Source organism: Nicotiana sylvestris, chromosome 6 (assembly GCF_000393655.2).
Source record: "Nicotiana sylvestris chromosome 6, ASM39365v2, whole genome shotgun sequence".
In the NCBI taxonomy this organism is placed as follows: Eukaryota; Viridiplantae; Streptophyta; class Magnoliopsida; order Solanales; family Solanaceae; genus Nicotiana; species Nicotiana sylvestris.
Window position 1 is genome coordinate 187,228,717 of NC_091062.1, and position 23,021 is coordinate 187,251,737.

The 23,021-nt window shown below is 37.3% G+C and overlaps 2 protein-coding genes across 3 annotated transcripts; one reads left to right on the forward strand and one right to left on the reverse strand.

Moving 5' to 3' along the window:
* The first annotated feature begins 7,961 nt into the window (after positions 1–7,961).
* LOC104238076 (plasmodesmata-located protein 2) lies at positions 7,962–10,864 on the forward strand. 2 transcript variants are annotated; one of them, XM_009792351.2, is made up of 3 exons: positions 7,973–8,847; positions 9,673–9,810; positions 10,481–10,864. In XM_009792351.2, the coding sequence occupies exons 1-2, from the start codon at positions 8,094–8,096 to the stop codon at positions 9,807–9,809; spliced, it is 891 nt and encodes a 296-aa protein (XP_009790653.1). In that variant the 5' UTR covers positions 7,973–8,093; the 3' UTR covers position 9,810; positions 10,481–10,864. The 2 variants fall into 2 exon arrangements, with proteins under 2 accessions (XP_070003795.1, XP_009790653.1); XM_070147694.1 differs by lacking the exon at positions 9,673–9,810 and having other exon boundaries at positions 7,962–8,847.
* A 4,969-nt stretch (positions 10,865–15,833) lies between these two features.
* On the reverse strand, positions 15,834–22,880 carry LOC104238074 (nuclear transport factor 2). Its single transcript, XM_009792350.2, has 10 exons — positions 22,794–22,880; positions 22,614–22,704; positions 22,341–22,475; positions 19,981–20,290; positions 19,212–19,546; positions 18,524–18,695; positions 18,246–18,367; positions 18,102–18,167; positions 17,254–17,338; positions 15,834–16,280 (listed from the first exon to the last, which is right to left on the reverse strand). The coding sequence occupies exons 2-10, from the start codon at positions 22,650–22,652 to the stop codon at positions 16,180–16,182; spliced, it is 1,365 nt and encodes a 454-aa protein (XP_009790652.1). The 5' UTR covers positions 22,653–22,704; positions 22,794–22,880; the 3' UTR covers positions 15,834–16,179.
* Between the last annotated feature and the right edge of the window lie 141 nt (positions 22,881–23,021).

Consider the following 23,021-nt stretch of genomic DNA (forward strand, 5'->3'; position numbering starts at 1 on the left):
TGGTCTGATTCGAACCAAACCAACGGTGGTTTGGTGACGAAGGAGGTCAGGGAGATGTCTGGTATGAGTTTGGGACTGGTTGGGGTAGGTTTAGGTTCTGCTCGAATCTTCAATTGAAGATTCGAGAAGCTGGAGGTTGATTCGAGGCAAACGGTTAACGGATCTGTAACGAGGGTGGTCAGATGGCTTAGGGGTGTTAATTTGGTGATCGGCGGCGTTGTTGCCGTCGGCTTTCAGGCGAAGGGGTTTCAGGGCGGCTAAGGTTTTGAGGGGGGGTTTGGTTTGGGGCGTGGGGTAAGGGATTAGGGTTATATACAGAAGGGGTGGTTTAATCCTGGCCGTTAGATCAAGCACGATCAACGGCCTGGATCAATTCACTTAAAGGAAACAGTGACGTTTGGTCATGCATCGAGACTGGGTCGACCCAGGTTAAAATGGACCGGGTTATGGGGGAAGGCTAGGACCGTTAGATCACTAGGAACGGACGACTAGTATCAACTTGCCTAAAACGACGTCGTTTCAAATAATGCTGGGTTGAGCTGAGCCGTCTGATGGAAACAAATCAACGCCTTAGATCTGAGGCGCCGAAACGGCGTCGTTTGGACTGTCTGAGAGACCAGGCCTATTGGATTGGATCGTTTGGGGCTGATTTTGCATTGAAATTGGCCCAGTTCCGATTTGGCCCAATTTTTCATTCTTTTCTTTTTTCCTTTCATTTTCTTTTAATTCCCAAAAACCAAAAATTCCTAAATTAAAATGTAAAACCAAGATTATTTTAAAAAGATATTAATTAACCCTTAACACTAATTAACACACAAGATCAAATATTGATGAAAATAAAATCACACAATTAAACAATAAAAATGACAAAACTACCAAAAATTCATATTTTTGTGATTTTCATTCTTTAAAATGGGACATGGTTTAATTAATTCAAAAATGCATAATTAAATCCTAAATATGCATGCAACAGGTATTTTGGTATTATTCAATTAATTAAAACGAGGTAAACATTCACAGACAAAAATAATTATCCAAAATGTCACGCAAAATTCTCAAAATTGTACCCAAAGGCAATTTGTTTTATTTTTCGATTTCTTTTTGGAATAATTTTCGTGAAGCAAAAATCACGTGCTCACATTAGTGATTCATACAAACTTGGTGTTATTGCCAAAGAAGAAGGATATTATTACATTTTCCGATATGAGACCAATAAGCCTAAGCAACTTCATTAATAAAGTGTTTTCAAGAGTTATTCATGAGAGGATGGCGGAGCGTCTTCCCAACCTAATTTCAGATGAGCAGGCTGGTTTTGTTAAATGGAGAAGCATTGTGGAGAGTGTGTTACTTACCCAAGAGATTATCACTGATATAAGATTGAGAACTAAGGCAGGTCCAAATGCGGTGATCAAGTTTGATATGACAAAAGCTTATGATAGACTCTCTTGGCTTTTCTTGACAAAGTATTGAGAAAGATGGATTTTGTGAGAGATTCATAGGTTTGATCTTTGGTCTTGTCTCTAATAATTGGTATTCAGTGCTACTTAATGGTCAACTATTTGAATTCTTCAAATCAACTAGAGGAGTCGAGCAATGGGGCTTAATTCACTTCACAGGAGTCCATACTTTTGTGGTTTTGGATTGCCTAAATGGAGCCCTAAAATTAATCATCTAGCTTATGTTGATGATACTATTATTTTCTCATCTTTAGATACTACTTCTTTGAGGCTTATTATGGAGGTTCTTGGGGCATATGAAGCTGCATCTAGACAGCTTATAAACAAATCCAAATCAGCCCTATATATGCATCACTCATCTAGCATGGAGGTGGTGAATAAGGTTCAAAGGGTTACTGGGATAGAAAGGCAAGAATTTTCATTTACTTATTTGGGGTGTCCTATTTTTTACTCTAGAAGGAAGATGGAAAACTATCAAGGATTTATTCAAAAGGTTCTTGATAAGTTGCAATCTTGGAAGGGAAAGCTGTTGCCTATAGGTGATGGGGCAGTGTTGATTACTCATGTGTTGCAAAGTATGCCTATTCACCTTCTCTCTGTTGTTAATCCCCCTCCCCCAATTATGTCATTGAAAAGCTACACAAAATATTTGCTCAATTCTTTTGGAGCAATTCAGTTGGTGAAAAAAGTAAACATTGGGCATCATGGAAGAATTTATGTCTGTCAGTGGAGGAAGGAGGAGTTGGTTTTAGATCATTACATGATATTGCTAAAGCTTTGTTTTGCAAGCTATGGTGGAACTTTAGAACAAAACCTACTCTTTGGAGTTCCTTCATGAGTCAAAAATATTGTAAGAAGCTAAATGCATTGATGGTGCCGTGGAGAGCTGGGTCTCATACTTGGAGAGGAATGTTGGAGTGTAGGGATTTGGTGGAGCATCAGATATTGCAGCAACTTAAAATGGGATCATCTTTGTTTTGGTTTGACAATTGGACAGGGTTAGATGGACTATATTTTGTTACTCCTCCAGATTTTTATTGTGATGAATCAATACACAATGTGTATGATGTTGCTCAAGAGGGAGTTTGGGATGATGAAAGGTTGAGGAAATACTACCTGAAGATCTTGCTGCTCATATTATAGACAATATCAAGCCTCATATGGTACATGAAAAAATTGATAAACCTTACTGGATGTTGGCCAAAGGGAGAATTCACTGTTAAGTCGGCTTGGGTCTATTTGAGGAAGAGAAAGGATCCTAGCATTATCTACAAAAACATGCGGCCAAAAGGATTGCCATTCAAAATCTCGTTCTTCATGTGGAAGGTATGGAAGAGGAAGCTGCCTCTTGATGATATAATTACAAGGTGAGGTTACTTTTCACCTTCAAGGTGTTGGTGTTGTACAGATCCAGAAGTGAAAACAAGAGAACATGTCTTCTTCAAATCATATGCTGCATCAAAGGTATGATCATATTTCTTTTCCTTTGCTGGATTAATTTTGGAAGAGCTGAACTTGCACCAAGCAGTGGTGAAGTATTGGACAATACAAGTTATTCCAAGATTTAGACCTATTTTTCAAGCATTGCTATGTATCGTTGTATAGGAGTTATGGAAGAGGAGAAATAGTTATAAACATGATGAAACTGTTACGATTAATAGGGTGATATACCAAGTGTCTTCCACCATTCAAGCACTTGTGAAGTATAGGAAGCTTGGAATCAAGCAGGTCCCTCATAGATGGCTTGATGTGGTACATTTACTGGAGAATTATACACCTAAATTACAAGTGCACAAGGTGCTTTGGGAACTGCCTAGGGAGGGATGGATGGATTAAGGTAAATACTGACGGGGCTTCTAGGGGAAATCTAGGTAGAAGTGCTATTGGTTTTTGTATGAGAAATGAACTTGGAGATGTGGTGTATGCATGTGGTAGGGAAATTCTGGAGAACACTAATACAGTAGCTGAAGCTTTGGCAGTTCTGGAGGCCTTGAGAATTTGTTCTCAAAGGCATATCACACACATTTAGAAACAAACTGATTCAATGATGCTCAAAAATGTAATTGAAAGGATATGGAAACCACCATGGATGGTTGTTGAATATGTTGAGGAAATATGGAAATTAATGGAGGTGTGTGAGGCTAAGATATCACATATTTTTCGAGAAGGCAATATGATGGCAGACCGCCTTGCTAATTACACACTTGATCATAGCAATATTGAAGTTGAATGCTTTGCACAATTGGATGTACAAGGAAGGAGGATAGTGAATAATGATAAGCTCCAATGTCCATATTTAAGGGTAAAAGTTGCAAAGAATTAAGGATTAAGGAGAAAAAGCGGAGTAGAGAGCTGGAGAATTCATTAGATCATCATGTACAAATCCTTCGGGAGGAATACATGATGATCATTTTTTTCTACTAACCTTGTGTTCTTTTTTGCAGGAGACGTTATTGTATTCATGCCTTGCCATTTATTACGACTTCTATGGGTGGTATTAGCACTATGTGCTCATTCCCTTGAAGGAGGAAAGATGACATGCACAAGCATGAAACAAAGGAGGAAAATGAATATTCATAGCATGCAACAAGTTTGGCAAAGTGATATATTGTCACAGGCTTGGGTGTTGGAGGCGCAACAACAAAGGCAAGCAACATTAGCAGGCCCAGCGAGCTTCCCAGCACGCCTAAGAGCACACCTATCACGACCAGTAGCGAGCTCAACCACCAGGCGACGCCAAGGAATGCGCCAGCTCCACCTCGCTATATACCTGGCGACGCCCAGGGTTTATCATTGTTGTAGACCTGGCCTAGTGCATCCAGTAGCGAGAAAACTCCCATACGACGCAAAGGATTTTGCCAGGTCCATCTCGCTAAAGACCTGGCGACGCGAGGGTAGACGCCAGCTCCAGCACGCTTTGAACCTGGCGACGCACGGCCAGTTTCACGTGTTACACAATGTTAGGCATTGCTGGATAGCTTGTTGTTGGAAACATTTTTCAGGAGCTTTGGATTCACAATGGGGGAAGCAAATGGCTGGCACTTTACAAGAAGTTATACATCCAAAGTTTGCAAGAAATAGACCAAGGAATTCACGCAAAAATTATCGCAATGGCAGTGCACTTGTACATTCATGGACAGTGCACTATTTCAACACATTGCGATATTCAGTGGCTATTTTGTTGCAAAAGGAAGTGGGCTACTTGTGCAAGCATTGGAACTGGGCAGTGGCTAGCAATGAAGAAGGCTATTGTGGCAAGAACTGGGCAGTGGCCATTCATGATAGAGGCTATTCGTGCAAGAAGCGGATTTCTCAAGAAGACATTAAGATTAACGGGCTTCATGGGCTAGTTTTTATTAATAAATGCTACATTAGATCTCATGTGCTATCATTGTTGAGTGTTTTACTCAATTTGATAATAGGTATTTTTTCATTTCTTACGATTTCATGACACTTTGTTTTTCTTAATTTCATTATATATATAAAACTAGCCCTAGGCTCTGCGCAGTGGATTGCTTAAAAAAAAGACATCATTTTGGATTAGCCTTTTAGAATGAACACATGAATGTTTAATTCTTAAATCTTTCCATTGAATATTCAGATTAGGCTACCAGTTAAAATTCCAATTAGCTACGAATTTAAGTTATAAATATTATTAACAATATAAAAAATATTTATCTTCAACTAAATATCGAAAAACGCTTTTGAATGAATGGAATGCAATGTTTAAGTTACAAGAGGGCTTGCTCTGATGGTAAGCAACCCCCACTTCCAATCGAGAGGTTGTGAGTTCGAGTCTCCCCAAGAGCAAGGTGAGAAGTTCTTGGAGGGAAGGATGCCGGGGGTCTATTTGGAAACAGTCTCTCTACCCTAGGGTAGGAGTAAGGTCTGCGTACACACTACCCTCCCCAGACCCCACTAAGTGGGATTATACTGGGTTGTTATTGTTGTTGTTGTTGGAATGCAATGTGCATTGTGTGCACGTCCCTCATTTCAACCAACCGGACAATCTGTTGTTTTTTGCCCCTCCCCTTTCCCATGCAGGGGGCATTTTCCACATTTTTTTTTGAACCCCGAAAAATTGAGCACTCTATGCGTATTGAGTAAACTTTCCACTGTGTAATAACATGCAAACCATATAGGGAATGTAAAGTGCACTAGGCAACAGACTCGACCTACAAGGCATTGAGGGGGATCGATCCCAAATCACTTGTATGGATGACCGCCCTACAAACCAATTGGGTCATTCCCGAAAGGACCCACATTTATTTCTATAGGATATTGGGTTTAAGTTACGGGTCGCCCATATGGAATGACCCGACCCACTTATAAGAGATAAGGCGGATGGAAGTTAATATTAGTAGGGAAGATAATTAACACCCATAAGGATAGGAGAAGTGTCACACGTTAAAAAGAAGTGGCAACGTAGAAACAAAAGGTTATCGGTAGTTCTCCCCATCTCCTCTTCTCTATATATTTCTCTTCGGTATAGAGATTCTCCCTTGGCGAAAAAAAAATGTAAGAACACAGTAAACTTTAGGCATCTAGTTTGTGAACAAAAACTCTGTTTCCTGGAGATTCAGAATACGATTTGAGGCAATTTCTTTGGTGGTGAGTTCAACAGTTTCCGCTGCGTCAATAAGGTACACAACTCGTTGTTCTCGCCCTAGTTATTACCTAACAATTTCGTACGGTTATACTTTGCAGTATCAATAGATTGTCAGTCTCCTATTTTCACCTCATTTCCTTTCAATCTTTATTAGTCATATAATACTGATATACAGTTATAAATTTACGATGTTATAAGTAACAGAGCCAAATGTCCCAACCAAAAGGCAAACAAATCACATTCTCCTTTTCCTCGCTGCTCATTAGCCAGACACTGTCGTACATTTGGCAGGCAAATCACATTCTGTTTGTTCATTTGCCTACTAATTAGTACCAGAAACTATATGAAATTCCAATAAAATATGGCATTAATGACTGTCATAAGATTTACTATTTGATTACACATTTTTTTACTCTGTTAAGAAAGTTTTGCAAAGTATGATTTCTTTTAAACTTAACTAAAGAAAAGGAGTTGGGTATAACAACGGGAAGTGAGTGAGAACAAATTTCTGAGCTCGTTTGGATGAGCTTATTTAGAGGGTGTTTGACTAAGAAATTGGCGTATAAGTACTTTTTGACTTATGTCGCGCTTGGTAAATACCTAAAGTGATTTGCTTATAAGCTAAAATCAGCCATAAGTTATAAGTTGGTCACCCGCAACTTATGATTTTTTAACTTATAAGCACTTTTAGTTTGACCAAGACTTTTACTAGTTTATCTTTAATAATATTTTCTAATTCACAAAATATTTTTCCCAAAATAAATTTTCTAACTTTTTTTTCATTCCATATTCGTTGTTCATCTTTTTCTTTACAAAAAACAATCTTTTTAATTTATAATATTTTGTAAAGTTTTTAAGGATACTTTAGTCATTTTAATAAATAGTAACTTATTACTTTTTTTTCTACCAAACACATCATCTGCTTATTATTAGTTTCAGCACGTCTATCCAAACACATAAATGCTTATTTAATAAATAAGTTTCAGCACTTAAAAATATTTTTCAGCACTTCAAAGTTCAAGCTTATCAGCTATTTACAATCATCTAATCTAAACGAGCTCTTAAAGTGACTTTCAAGCATAAATCATAAGTTATAAATTTAAATTTTGACTTTTTTGGGTCATTTTAGCTTTAATACAAGTGCTTAAAAACAATTTTTACTTTATTCGAATACTACAAAATGACTTAAAAGTTATTTAGCTTAAAAGCACTTCAAATAAGTAAATTCAAACGGGCTCTCTATCGACAACTAATATTAAGAGTCAGAGACAAATTCATATTAAATTTGATAGATTTGACCTTTAGTTTATTACTAATGATTTCATTGTATTTTTTGAAATTATGAATTTAACATTTAACATTTAATATTTATTAAAATTTAGTTATATATATATGTATGTTTGTGTGAGTGTTATTTGACGGAATTTCGGTTAAACCCATTGGTTACATGATACATGTACTATTATTGGTAGTACCAGAAATCTATTTATTCAATCCCATTAAAAATGATGTGAGTTCAAACTTTCAAAGGTATAACCTAATGGCCAACTAAGTAAGTGAAAATTATGGAAAACTTAAATTTAAACATCAACAAAGATAAAAGTTAATTTCTTCTTCATTTGTCTAAGTCAGGACGAACAGAATAATTCTGTCCAAATAAAAAATAACCAAATATCCGATTAAATAATCAGAATGCAAGCAAACTGGTCGGAAAAATGACCATAGTATAATAATGCATGTCATGGCATTCATTTAATTAAAAAAAATTGCCAACTATTTAGGCAAGGCTAAGTACTTAAAAAGGAAGTTATATCCCATAACCATAAAAAAGCCCCCTAATGAAATTTCCCTTTTTTCTTTACAAAAAAGTTCACTACTATTTCACTTTCTTCTTTGTTCTTAGCCTAATAAATAGCCTCTAGAAACACACCAAAAAACCAAATCCACCCCCAACACACATCAAATTCTTCCAACAAGCATCTCATCTCATCTCATGTTTATACTTATTCCAATATTCAAATCCTAAAATGGGTCCATCTCAAATTCCCCAAAAAACATTCTCCATCCTTTTCTTATTTCTCTCTTCAATATTATTCTCCATTAATCTTGTTTCTTCATCATCTGAACAACTCACAAACTTTGTGTACAAAGGCTGTGCTAACCAAAAATTCCCATCTGGGTTTTACTCACAAACACTTAACACCCTTTTTGACAGCTTAGTTTCTCAATCTTTAACCTCAAAATTCTACAAAACCACAGCTGGTAGTGGCAGTTCAGCAATTTCTGGTCTTTTTCAATGCAGAGGTGATCTTTCAAACTCTGACTGTAATAATTGTGTCAAGAAAATACCAAACATGTCCCAAAAACTATGTGGAGAATCTATAGCAGCAAGAATTCAGCTTATTGGGTGTTACTTAAGGTACGAGGTTGCTGGGTTTCAGACAGTGGGACCCACTGAGTTGCTGTTTAAGGTTTGCGGGTCAACTCAGGCGAGTGGAACTGGGTTTAGTGATAGGCTTGAGACTGCATTAGGAGAAATAAGTAAAGGGGTTTCGAGTGGGAATGGGTTTTATGCAGGTGGGTATCAGTCGGTTTATGTGTTGGGTCAGTGTGAAGGTGATTTAGAGAGTGGGGACTGTGTGAACTGTGTGAAAAATGCTGTTGGGAAAGCTAAAAGTGAATGTGGGAATTCTATTTCTGCTCAGATATATCTGCAACAGTGCTATATTAGTTACACTTATTATCCTAATGGTGTGCCCAGTAAATCACTTTCTCCATCAGGTAATTTTTTAATATTATCACTTATCAGTATAGTAATAAATAAATAAAAAGACAGTTCGGTGCACAAGGTATTCCGCGTTCACATAGGATTCAGGGAAGGCTCGCACCTCAAGGGGTGTGATGTAGACGGTCTACGGTCTACCTTAATGCAAATATTAGGGCCGCTTCCACGACTCGAACCTAGTCATGCGAATAACTTTATCTTTGTTCCAAGGTTCTAGTTGGTATAGTAATGTTGTTCTAAAAGACAAATTAATTAATAATTGAATGAAATGAATTCAAATGAAGTAAGATTGATATAGAAGATTCATATGGTCGATTTTAAACTACTTTGGAATTGTATAGTGTATTTTTTTAAAATTTATTTATAATGATGGTGCCAGGGCTAAGTTACATGTACATCCACTAATTCACTAGGTGTGACAACTCAGTAATTCTATTTGCCTAAGCTTAGAAAGATAAAAGAAATCATCAAATATTTTTTCCCTCTTCTAAAATTCATAATTGAAATTGTTTCTTATATTTTAACATACTTTATTAACCACTAGACTGCCCTCGGATGCGACTAAGATGTAGTAGTTGTAATTGTATAATTGAAGTTTCTTTTTTGATGACTTTGTGAAGTTATGTTCATAGCAATAGTCCTGAAGTATTTTGTGCATTGATTAAGACTTGTATTACCAAGTAGCTTTCATTAATTTAAATTCTTTTTTTTTTTGTTTAATGTGTTTCTGAGATCATTTTCACAATAGGAGTAGTAGATAAGTTTGAATTGATCAAGGTTTTTAATTATTGAAATATCTACTGTATTTGTTGATGGTGTAGGAACAAGGGAGAGTACTCAAAAGACAGTGGCTATAGTTTTGGGTGGAATGGTTGGTGTGGGGTTGGGAGTTGCTTGTTTGCTAGTTACAAGATCAGCTTTCAAGAAAAAGAGTAAATCTAAGTATGGTGGAGGATGAGGTTAGTATTACACAGCTTTTGACTATTTTTAATTGTTCTTTAAGTTCCTAAGAATAGTTCCACTGTTCATATTGGAACTCTTAAAAGAGAAAATTGGTGTAGTTTTTAATAATAGAAAGATTTATTTAATTCTTTGTTGATAATGGTGGTGTTCGAACCAACTTACGCGTATGTTGCTTTATTTATTTGTTTGTTTGTTAATAATAGTGGTTTTCGGACTAGCGTATGCGCATGTTGATTATTCTACTGAATACTTGCTATCTCTCGCCAACACAAGTATCATATAAATTTATTCAGTATCGACCGGGGCTTAGGCAGATGGACAATATCTAGTATTTTTGTCTCTCGTGGAATTTAGTCTCAAGCTTCCCGACTTTCATCCCCCACTTCTTTAACTGTTAGACCACATTCTTGGATATACAATAATTAAAAGATTTATGATTAATATTCAGGGCAAAATACGAAATTGGCTTTGTCGGTCGTAACTTATTGTATTCGGTAGCCAAAAAATGTATAAAATATGTATTTATTTTGTATGTAATACACACACACATATATATATTGACGATTATATTTGGGAGCGGTTAAAAATATACATTTCATTAAAATTTACTTATATATTTAATTGAGGTGTTTATTGTGATAACACTTGATCATGCAATGTATGTAGGTCAATTGCTAAAGGAATGACAAAATGGGGCAGAGATTTTGAGGAGATGGCTCTAGAAAAGACAAAAGTGTAAAGTTAGTTTGCATGATTGGGTTTATAAACTGTAAAGAAAGAGGAGATAGTGTGGTGATGAAGGAAAGAAAGATCTGCCTTTTGTGTTTTGTATTGGCTCCAATTTCCAGGATTTCCTTCTTAACCAAGTTTTGAAGTACAAAGTAAATAGTGGTGAATTAAACATGAAAGAGTTGTCTCTGTAAGACTAAGCACTAGGAATTAGTTGTATTAATGCTTCTTTTTCTTTTGATGGAAATAATATGATTGTACATCCATATGTGAACTGCTTTATGAAAAAAGTTATGGATCAACATACTGCAGTTTCTTTTATACTAAAGTGTCAAAATTGATGACTTCACTAAAAGGAAATATTAGAAAAAAGTAAGTAAATTTAGTCTTTTTCAAAATCGAGCAATTTCAGTAGACGATTTGAAATTTGGTGGATAATGAGTTTAAACTTGTGATATACTTCTATAATCTACACAATATGTAGTTTCGCAATTCAGTGAATAATGAGCTGAAACATGGGACATATACCTAATCAACACAACATGCTTTGCGCTAGAGTTCGGAACCTAAATAATGTGTGTTTGGACTCAAAACACACAAATAAGTGTATTAAAAAAAGAGACATTTTTATATATAGCGTGCAACAACAACACGCTATATATTAACGGTAACGTCTGCCGTTAAGTATAGCGTGTTGTTGTTACACGCTATATGTATAACGTACAAACAGAAAACGATATCCTCTGATTTTGGCCCCACCAATAAATGAACTGACAATCACAATTATTTCAATGTATAGCTTGTGTTTAGAAAACGTTATATATCCAAAAATTTCTACCTTCCGGACTAGCCATTTCCTATATAAAGTGGTCAGAGTATTTGAAAAAATCGTTCACATACAATTCTAATTCTCTTCAATATTTTCTTATTGTTAAACTCTGAAGCATTTTTTTCGCAATGTCTGAAGAGCGTAGAATAAGAACTTCATTATATGGGGGGGGGGGGAGGGGGTGAGGTTGTGACGGAGAATAACTCTGTGAGGTAGAGTTTATCTCCACAGGGTCATGTTAAATTACCAATTACACTAGAGTATGATAAATTGATATCGTTGTTATGCAAAAAAATGGGAAAGAGGTAACGTCCAGTGATACTTAAAGTAACTGGAAGATATCTGTATTCCGTCACTCCGCAAGGGGCCGCTTTTTACTCGGAGTTAAACATCTACGATGATGAAACTTTGAGGGATTTTCTGAGGACTCCGGATGAATACCGGGAATATCTTGTAATAAATATGTTGGATATGTACGTCAAGGTCGAAGATGTTCCAAACAATGAGGTGGTCGGACATGTTCCGAATAACCCCCAGTCATCGGCTGGCTATTCTGGAGGAGTTTTTGCCGGACATGTTCCTGATGAAAGAGTTTTTCTTGATTTAAACTTATCCCCGCCTGCTTTACATAATTCACAAGACGAGTGGTAAGCTTCAATTTTCCTTTGTGGTATGATGTACAATTTTGTTGTATTCAATTTGTATTAACGCTCATATATTTAACAAAGGGTACAAACCGGATATGAGTTTTATAAATAATGAACCCGAGCATAGTTTTGGTGTGTTGGATCAAAGTGGTCCATCCGGGAGCTATCACCTCATGAAAATGTCCATCATGGAATTTCATCACATTACGACTTGTAAGTGAAGTGATACGACTATATGAAAATTATTTTGTAAATTTAGCATCTTATTAATTTGTTGGTTGTGCAGTGAAAACGAGCAAGTTGAAGCAAATGTACTCACTCAATTGCCCGAAGACGACGTATTAAATCGGGATCTAGCAAATGCACAGAGTGAGAAAGAGAACAGTGATTACAACAACAATGCTGATGAATCTGGAGACGATACACCCTTTCATCGTGAGGATGGTGATGAGGAGGATGACAAGGAAGGACATGATTTGACGAGAGAGTATGCTCCACCCCCTAGACGAAGAGTGCATGAGTCTCGAGTGCTGTTTCATTCAAGGGAGGTTCCTTACCTTGATAACTTGCCAAACATGTCGGATGTGGAAGCTCTAACAAGGGATTTTGATGAAATTCGGACAGCAATGTGGGATGAGTCTAGACCAACGGTGCTGGCAAAGGGCATGCTTTTTCCTGATAAAGCGCGCCTAAGCAGGGCTTGTAAAATGCACAACGTAAAAGAGTGTTGTGAGATGACGGTATGGGAGTCAAGTCCGGTTGTATACAAGGTTGTTTGTCACATGTGGTTTTGGCCATGTCATTGGATGTTGCCTGCGATGAAGAAGAAGACAGGTATGTGGAAAGTGGGTAAATACATTCCCACCCACAGATGCGAAATGGACACATTCAACGGGGATCATTTCAACTTGGATATTGATTTGATTTCTCTTGTTCTTATTCCACACATCGAAGCAACCATAAGGTATAAAATCAAAGAGTGCATTACAGCAGTCCACCGGGAACATTGCCATACAATTACTAAAAGAAAGGCATATTTCGGGCGGAAAAGAGCGTTTGAAATAGTCTATGGTAACTGGGATAAGTCATTTGCAGATCTCCCTAGGTACATGGCTGCACTGCAGCAGTTTAACCCCGGGACGGTTGTTGAATGGAAGCTTGAGCGTATTCCAGGTAAACCAGAATATATGTTCGATTACGTTTTCTAGGCGTTTAAACCAGCAGTTGATGATTTTTCGCATTGTCGGCCCTTAATATCCATAGACGACACTCATGTCTATGGAAAGTACGATATCAAACTGTTGATAGTCGTGGCAGTAGATGCTAATGGACAAATATTTCCTCTAGCTTTTGCTATTTGTGCCAATAAAATCCAAGAGACGTGGACACTATTTTTGAACCACTTGAAAAAGCACGTTGTGAAACAGCGTTCCGGTATTTGTCTAATATCCGATCGACACGGTGGTATCTTAAGTTCTGTGGAGAACTTGCCTGCATGGCAAGAACCTTATGTCTATCATTGTTACTATGTTAGGCACTTTAAAGCTAATTTTCAGAAGGCATATCCCAACAAGGATCTTCATGATTTGATGTGGATGGCAGCAACAGACCATCAACAACATAAATTCCGGATGCACATGGAATATATCAGGCAAGAAGACGAGGCAGCCTATCGTTGGTTAATGCGACATGACCCTGAAAAGTGGACATTGCATGCGGATGGTGGCAGACGATGGAGAACTCTGACTACAAATGTGTCAGAGTCTTTCAACGGGTTATTAAAGTCTGCAAGAGGATTGCCTGTCACAGCCATGGTGCGGTTGTCATTCAAGCAGATGGCGGAGAGGTTTGTTGAAAGGTCTGCAGCTGCAACATCATTGATGGAAAAATGGTGTTGAATTTATGCCAGTGCCTATGAAAAGATTTGAGAAATATAGACGGCGCGCACATTGGCATTCATTTTTGCAGTATGATAACGAAAGAAATGTTTTTGAAGTTCGCACCGCTATTCATCAAAATCGAGGTAATAATGTACATACTGTAAATGAATCTAGAAGGTTATGCTCTTGTGGAAAATGGTCCAGCTACCACATGCTATTAAGTGCTTTCAACAAGTTGGTTTGGGTGTAACCAAATGTTGATCAACAATATAGTGTTGCGAGGGTTTGTAAAAAAATGGGGGAGGGTTCTGTCGAGGAAGAAGACGAGTTCAAATTAAACGCTATATATAGCGTATGATTTGAAAACGCTATATATAGCGTTTAATTCGAACACGCTATATGAGAAGTCAAATCGTCTGACACATATAGTGTGTAATATGCTATACTTAACGACAGACGTTACCGTTAATATATAACGTGTTGTTGTTGCACGCTATATATAGAAATGTCATTTTTTTTTAATACACTTATTTGTGTCCAAACACACATTATTTAGGTTCCGGACTCCTTTGCGCTCCACCTAATCAATACCCCATGCATTGCGCTTTTACCACTTGATCAAAACGCTGAGGGCATTTTTGTCTGTTTATTTCAAGAGCAAAGTGAAGATGTGCGGTCCGAGATTCTCTTCTTTTGTCTATATCTTTATACCTTGGGCTCTGGGTCCTGAGTAGCTATCACCTAAGAAATTGAGACCCTTTTTCTTCCAAGTTTTCTTTACTTCCTTTACCTTCTAAATGGACATCCTATTGGCACTAATCCATCATTTTCTTCTTTCCTGGCAAATGAAGCTCGTTCCGTAATTTTTCTTGTGGCTATTTGCCTTCACCATTAAGTAAGAGAGGAGTAGTAGAATTGATATATAGGAACAAATATAACTGCACAATAATTATACCGCCTTTCAACTATAATGGGGCATCATTGAGTCAAACATAGTCATCTTACGTAGGTGTTTGGACAATATTATATTGAAGTTGAAAAAAAGAGTACTATAAAAAAATATTTGAAGTTATCCTCCAAAAATATCTAAACTTTTCTATTCCTTGCAAATTGCAATAGCAAATTATCCCTTCTCTCGAAGAATACTTTAATGTCATAAATGCTGACAAGTTTAGTTTAATTTTGGACGTAGGGATAAAGAGAAAGACAGCGAGCGTTAATAAATATTTACACCTTGACTTGACTTAGGATGCAGCCAAAAGTGTCAAATGGATATTCGTACATCCATCAAAATTTATATTGAAGAGATACAACCAGCAAGAACGAGTTACAATTTTGGCTTTACACATTTTAGCTATTGAATTCATTCACCTTTATAAATTTATGCATATGTTCCCATTTTATGTCAACCTCTGATTTTTCATAAATAAGGTAGCTTTCTTTCCCTGCTTCAGATCCACCTTTCCTGTTCCTTAAAGACTGCTCATTTCAAGAATTAAGCGTTCTATATAAACAAGTTAAGCTGAATGAGCTACTTCAATCATACTAAATCGGCTCTGGCTGCAACAGTGGCCGAGTCAATACGGATACGACAATAGAAGAAATCACCTAGTATTTTGAGTCAATAGGAACCTCATATCGAGCCAATTTGTGATATTAGGTAATTCCACCCAGTAAAATTCACGCAGATAAGAAGAAATCGCCTAGTATTTTGGCCGCTGTTGAAATTTGAACCTTGATCTATTCTATTTGAGGCAAAACGCTACATAAATAATACCCATGAATCATCATCTATATTAACAGCTTACTACTTCTGTACGTCTTAACACCCATATACATGCAGCTTATGCAGGTATGCACAGGGGAATGTTGGATTTTCTGCTCGACTCACTGTTTTCATTATGAGAACCATAAAGATATCATGACAAAACACAGAAAAAAGAAATAGAGGACTACGTAACTCCATAGGCCATACTTTCAGCTATGCTCAATATTTCTCACACTTTGCATCACTCCAAAAATACAAGTATTGCCTCTAGAATTGCAGGACAAAAAAGAATTAAGAGCAGAATACTAACACACCTTAAGCTACAGGAGAAAGATGGGAAAAATCTCTCTCAAAATGCTCGGGGAAAAGAGAACTGATAGCAATATAATCCTTCCATAGAAAGACAATAACATCAAAAATATAAAAGCTAACCAGTAACCACGTTCCTTATCGATCCCAACAGCAGAATCGTAACTTAGTATGCAAGACTGGCCATTCATGCTCTAGTATCATCATATACCACGAAAGCCGTTGCTCTTCACTCTGTCATCTGGATTGCTTCCCCTACCAAAAGTTCGCCCGCCAGGACGACCTCCTCTGCCTCTTCCCCTTCCTGATCAAGGCATTTAGAGAAGAATGTTAGCGAAAGAGGGTCAAATACGCAAACCAAACAGCAACAAGCACTACACAGTTTTTTAACCAAATGATAGCAATTATATCACCACCTCCTTTATCAGCTATCTGCACTCATACAATAAAATTTCTCATGAACCAAGGCAGATGTAGAAGGGCAACTTCAGTTAACAAATGGGACAATCATGAAGAAAAAAAACTGCACACTCTAATATACCATACAGAGACTCCTTATGCCGAGCAGAGGGGTATTGACATAAAAAGAGCCTAGCAATGTGTGATACCTCAGGTTGGTGCAAGCCCAAGACTCATATTCCACATTGGAATTAAGCCAAGGACACTACTAGGGAAACCAAAATTAATGGGCATGCCAATTCGGGGTTCTTTTTTGTTTAATTCTGTCCTAGTCTGCCACCAACCAAGACTTCCCTTCAATGGGCTCGCCGCTTGTTCAACACCTTAAACCTTATAAGGACTATCTATAATACTAGGTGCAACAACCAGTGTATAGTTTTGCTCGCACCACTGCATTTAACTGAGTCACCAGAGGGTAAACGAGTACTTTTCACCTATAGGGGAAGTCTACTGAATTGTGTTATCTTCAACGGGTGGATGCCCTCGTAGATCCTATTTGACTCTTCACCAAGTGAGTTTTTTTCTTGACACATATTATCCACATTATTCCATCACCAATTCTAGTCCAAGCAAATGAGAAATTCTATTTTCACATGCTTCCCACTCAATGATACTGAACAACCATTTTTAGAATTTTAAAATTGACCTCCCAATCTTAAAATAACAGCAAGAGGAATATTTCCTACCCATGCCCACTTCAAAAAAATGGACTAACAAATGAAGGTTAAATGCCAAGGCAAAGAATTACGACAAATATCCAAGGGTAACATAAAAATAAGATCAAATTTTAAAATTGATATCAGTTTTGAGGCACATACTTCCTCCTCCACGAGAAATGCTACTGCTGATCAGTCTCCTCTCCTCAATGTAGACTTGCCTTCCAGCCAACTGTATCGGTGATGCCTAAGCAAGTAGAAAAAAATTGTTTGATATACTAGACATGACAAGGGTTCACACGACATATAAAGGCAATCCCTGAATATAAACATATGGCAGTAATCATGAAATTTTAGCCCTACCCAGAAGGAATAATCTAATCTGGAGTACAAAATGAAACTGATAGGGTCTACATTGAGATATCAATCAGGTTAATTATTGCGGAAGTACTAAGACAAATATAAGAATACAAAGATAACAACAGGCAGTTCATGTCAGAGAAGAATGTCTCAGATTCTTTTTCCTTTGATAACCGTGGTTCCCGGGCCAACTTGTGTGCAACTCGACTAATTCCACGGGGTTCCTACTACCTCTTACCAGCTCAAGTATTGGGTAACTCTTGGACAGATGGTAAGAAGAATGTCTTTGATTCTTCAAATAGTAAGTATGTCAAACACATTGAGATGAAGTCATGAAGATGCTATTAACTTGAGACAACTAACTTCAGCTTCAATATGTCTCAAGTGAATATCTCCACATGATTTCCAACATCAACTATGGATCACCAACGAGATCCATAACCATTAAAAACAAGAACATTATAGAAATTACCATATAACCTAAAACATCTCAAATATGCATCATATAAATGCTAAAGAAAGCCAACATAAAAGTTGAAGTGGACAATTATGAAGAGTCACATCAAAGGATAACGTACACCAAAATGAGTCATATCAAGCAATTGAAAAAGTTGACCAAATTACAGTCTCGAACTTAGTGAGGTTCAAACCTTGATTGCATTTTGTACACCTTGGACTTCTTCAAACTCAACAAAGGCATAGCAAACGCCAACATCCTGTTAATCCATTGCAATCCAAACATTAGCATGCATAGACAACAAGGAACAAGATAAGGAAGCACCAAATATACTAACCGTGCGGTTTCTTAAGAATACACCATCTTGCTTGATCTTCCCAAAGTTCTTAAACTCTTGCAAAATATCAAGAGAAGATACAGTAGATGGCAAATTCCTCACGTAGACAGACTTTGGTTCCCCTGGGGAAGTCAGAAGAAAGTCATAATTAAGCTAACCTCGACAATACATAATTGAATGCTAAGAATGCTAAAGCAGATTCTATCACTTGCTGTTACTCAGAGATGTTATAATTGTTATGAATAATGACACCCTAAGATGTAGTGTAATTGTATTACCTTCTTGAGATGATCCTTCCTCTGCCAGGTCAAGACTGGCATACGGCACAGCTGGGGACATGGAGTGTGACTGCTCAACAGGAGGTTGCCACTCCGAAACAGGTGGTGCAGTCTTGGTATAAGTTGGCTGGATACGAATTGATGGTGCAGGTTTTCCTTTTGGAGCTCTTAACTATCAATCAAATTAAATGCCGTGTTTCGGGAAAAAAAGATCAATCAAATGCTATGTCCAATTAAGCTCATTACAAATAGAAATCAAGAACAAAAGACCATTGCAGACACTTTACGATAATACTACGTCTACAGTTAAGTTCCAGGAACTAACAAGGGCCAGAAGTCAAAACAAAATCTAAAGTTGGACAAACTTCTACTAATATGACTGTTTACTGCTTCCTTTCACCATGTATATTCTACACATGGATGAATCTACTTTTCTTCATCCACTGTCTATACAAGAAGTTCTCACTTAAGATATGTGCCTAATATACCAAGCAATATTCAAACTGATCAAGACTCCATGTAATAGACAAGTTGCTGTTTAAATAATGTATCAAAGCACCTACCGTAAGATCTAATATTCGTGCAATTATCTGGCAGGGTTGAATGACCATAAAGGGATCTATTACTCGTGCATAAAGAGACGAATGCAGATCAAGCTGTAAGGTGTGCACAAGATGGATGTACTTACAATAGCAGCATAACTAAACTTTGAAGGCTCTCCAACAGGTTCTTCTGCAACAGGCTCAGGCTCAGGCACGACTTTGACCACATTATTTGGCAAAGCAGTTTCCTCCTCTAATGACCTTACTTGAGCAGTTTCTTCTCGCAAATGAGCCTCCTCTGGCACTTCAGCTTCAGCCTCAGACTCTGCCTCAGGCTCATCAGGCTCAGCCTCAACCTCAGCTTCAGATTGGTGCTCGTGATCATGCTCTGGATAACTATACTCTTCAACACCATCATTCCCTTGTATATGAACTGAATTCACATATTCAGTTGCCTCCACCTCTAAGGCATAGTCATGGGCTGCAAATATAGTTATAACAAGTTAAGTCATATGCTAACATTGTCAGGTATCAAATATGCTTTTGAGAACGCTCGCAAAATATCTGAGAGAGAAAGTTATGCACAAAGGATATGAACCTAAAACCAGTATAAAGTCCTGCAGTTGTCCCCTACCACACCCTTCACAAAAAAAGGGAAAAAAATGGGAGCATCACAGTTTTGGGTGGAAACTAAAAGAGGTGATGCTGGTTTCAAATATCCCTTGGCACAGTGTAGAGGTAACATTAACCCTCTCATACATAGCAAAGAGAACCATAATGGGGTAATAACTGAGAGCAAGGAGCTCTTTCCATCCTTGAAATTTTCAATTATTTATACAACAAATAGGAAACTGAGGTTGTTACTAAAAAATCTTGGCATGTTTAACATCTTATACAAGCCAGATGTAACAATACCTGGTGGCTCTGCAAGAGGATAAGAAGCAGTTGGTTGAGCATCAAGATTGTTCTGTAAACCTACTGGTGCTTGAGGAAGCTCACTCCCCTCCTCATTAACAAAATGAAAGACATCATTCAGAACAAAGTAACCCTTCTCCTGAGGTGCAAGAAGAAATGTTTGCACAAAGTTCCTCCACCCACTGAGATCCTTCATCTTGACAGAACCAGAGACCACAACAAGAACACCGCCATTCCAAGATTCAAGAGAATTTATCGTCTTGATCTTAATTCCAGAGAAACTCAATGACATGATTAGAGTATGAATTTGCTGTACAGTGAAGACATACACATGATAAGATTAACAACAAAAACGCTAGTTACACTATCTCAAGCAAGGAAATAAGGTTAGCTAGAAACTAAACAGAGTAATAGTGATAAGCAACAACAAGGTCCTTTCAACAATAAACTTAAATAGGGACAGCAACTCTCCATTATATCAGAGAATCAGAGCCCTCATTACTTTCTTCAGAATTCTAGTGAGAATCTAGTAATGCGACTAGTTGTCCGGTACAACCCATTTCCACAAAGTACAAAAGAATCTAATTGTGCCAGATCCTTAAAGGCATTCGAAAAGACAGGTACAAGCATTCTTAGAAAAAATAGGAGATCCACATGCTACATTCCAACACCTTTTTTTATAAATAAAGTCCACCTGCTACATTCCAACTTCGGAGGCAGAGGAATGGCGTAAAAGAGCTAGTATACAATCCTACATTGGTTAGAAGAGGTATAGGTTATAGTCATTGTTCAATCACATTACGCTGGCTAGAGCCTTGTATGTCAACATATGAATCTAGAGAACCCCTAATTTGCCGTAAAAGACAAATTATTTTGTATCATAAAGAGATGGCTCAAATGGATGTCATGGAGAGAAAAGAATTCACATAGCTGATACCAACTAGTGTAGGATTGAGGTGTAGTTGATTGATTTATTCAGACAATATCCATATATCAATAATGAACAACACATAAGATGGTGGCATTCTCAAGAGGTATTCAACTGTATATGGCATGAAATGGTTTACACGTTTGCAGCCACCTATGATAAAGGTAGACAATCAGCAGATTCAATCTAAATGTCTAAACACTTTATAATTAAAGCTGAAACTTAAGATCTCTCATTCGCTTCTCTTCTCTGTTTCTCTCAAGGTAGATGGACGAACCTACATTCTACAGGGCTTATCATTGGTAAGCAATCAGTGAAAAAAGTCACCAATTTAATCAGAAAAGCCTCCAGGACAAGCAAAATCTAGACATCAAGGTGGGATATTAAGCATGAAGTGCATCATTTAATCATTGACAATCTACATGATGCATTTCTCTCTTCACTTCGCCATTGTATGCAGTTATTATCACAATAGAATTAAATGGTAGAATGTATTGAACAAATGAGAAATCAGGAAAATGCAGACCTATGTAGAAATAAAATTCCGTACATTAGGTCCCTTCTCCGTTGAGAGTTTTAGAGAACCACTAGCTTCCTAAAGCTCCCAATTTGCCTTAAAACGACAGATAATTCACTAGTTATGGAATGATATGACCTCAAAGAGTACTTCGAAATAATATTTGTGTGTTGACCCTTTCCCGACCCAGGGCCCAGGGGAGCATGAGAGGAAAAGGAGATAATGTGAATGTCCCAAAAATAAACTGAGCTTTCCATTCCTCCACCTTCCCTCATTTTTGATAGGAAAAGAATATCAATCTCAGAAAGTCCTTTCCTTCCCCGCCACACCTCCCTCCTTCCGTCAGCCTTTCCTTTAATGGTAGGGGGATACAAAGGATCCATATAGCATATCTTATCTAGTTTTGGATTGAGGCATAGTTAATCAATTTTCTTTTTTATGAAAGGAGTATTTGATCGATTTTTGTATGACGGTGGTGTCCGAGCTAGCCTGCACGCACCTCCGCTGTTTCAAGGAGTACCTTCTACCTCCACTAACACATGTACCAGGTAATTTTTTTCTTCTCTACCAGCTTAGACAGAGGAGAAGAATCACCTAGGAGCTTAGGCAGATGAAAAGAATCACCTAGGGGCTTAGGCAGATAAGAAGAAATCACCTAGTGCTTTTTGCCTCTATCCAGATTTGAGTGTATGTGAACGATATTTATTGATAGATGGTAGCTGATTTTGAAATAAATGGACAAAGTGTTTTCCTAAAGGATTAGTATCTTCATAGTCAAATTATTTAACGAGTAGGTATTGATTTTGCAAGTTTTTTATAATTGTTATACATAACAAAATTAGATCTCGAAACATAATTGAAATCTAAGATTCCTACTAAACAAAAAAAAAAGGATAAAAGAAGCGAGAATCTGACCACAAGAGCAGAAGCCGATTCACTTGAATCACCATCAACTCTCACAATAGAGCTGGCATCAGTATAAAACTGATGAACATAATCAGGTTGCTGTTGAAGTACCTGATAATATTGTTGCACAAAGTACGAACCCACCTAAAAACACACAAAAAAGCAAAATAAAAATAAAAATACATATTAAGATAAATCCATAAAAAAGGCAATGAATTAAACTGCATATTATAGAATGAATTAAACTGCATATTATGGTGAAACAGGCGATGATTTAAAAACCTGAGTGGCTCCGATTGGAGCAGAGTAAGAGCTCGCCATTATTTCCCTCTCAAGTGAGTTCACACACACAAAAAAAAACCTAGATCAAGACCTTTAGGGTTCAAAAAGGAGATGCAGATTACTGTTACAATTCGTAGAAAAGGTAAATTATTAGTAATATATGTTACAATACATGCGTACCGTATCTTCTTTATTAAATAGGAGAATTTATTTATTACAGAGAATAGAGAGAGATACGGCGGTTTAAGAGATTCTACGAATGGAGAGAAAGAGAGTGAATAATGGAGAGGAGCGTAATATAGATCTATGGAAAGTTAAGCGATTTGTCGGACGAGCGGCCGCGGGGTGTGCGCGCGTGAAAGTTGCAGTGGCATTCTTGTCATTGACTCACTGCATTCTCATGTAAAT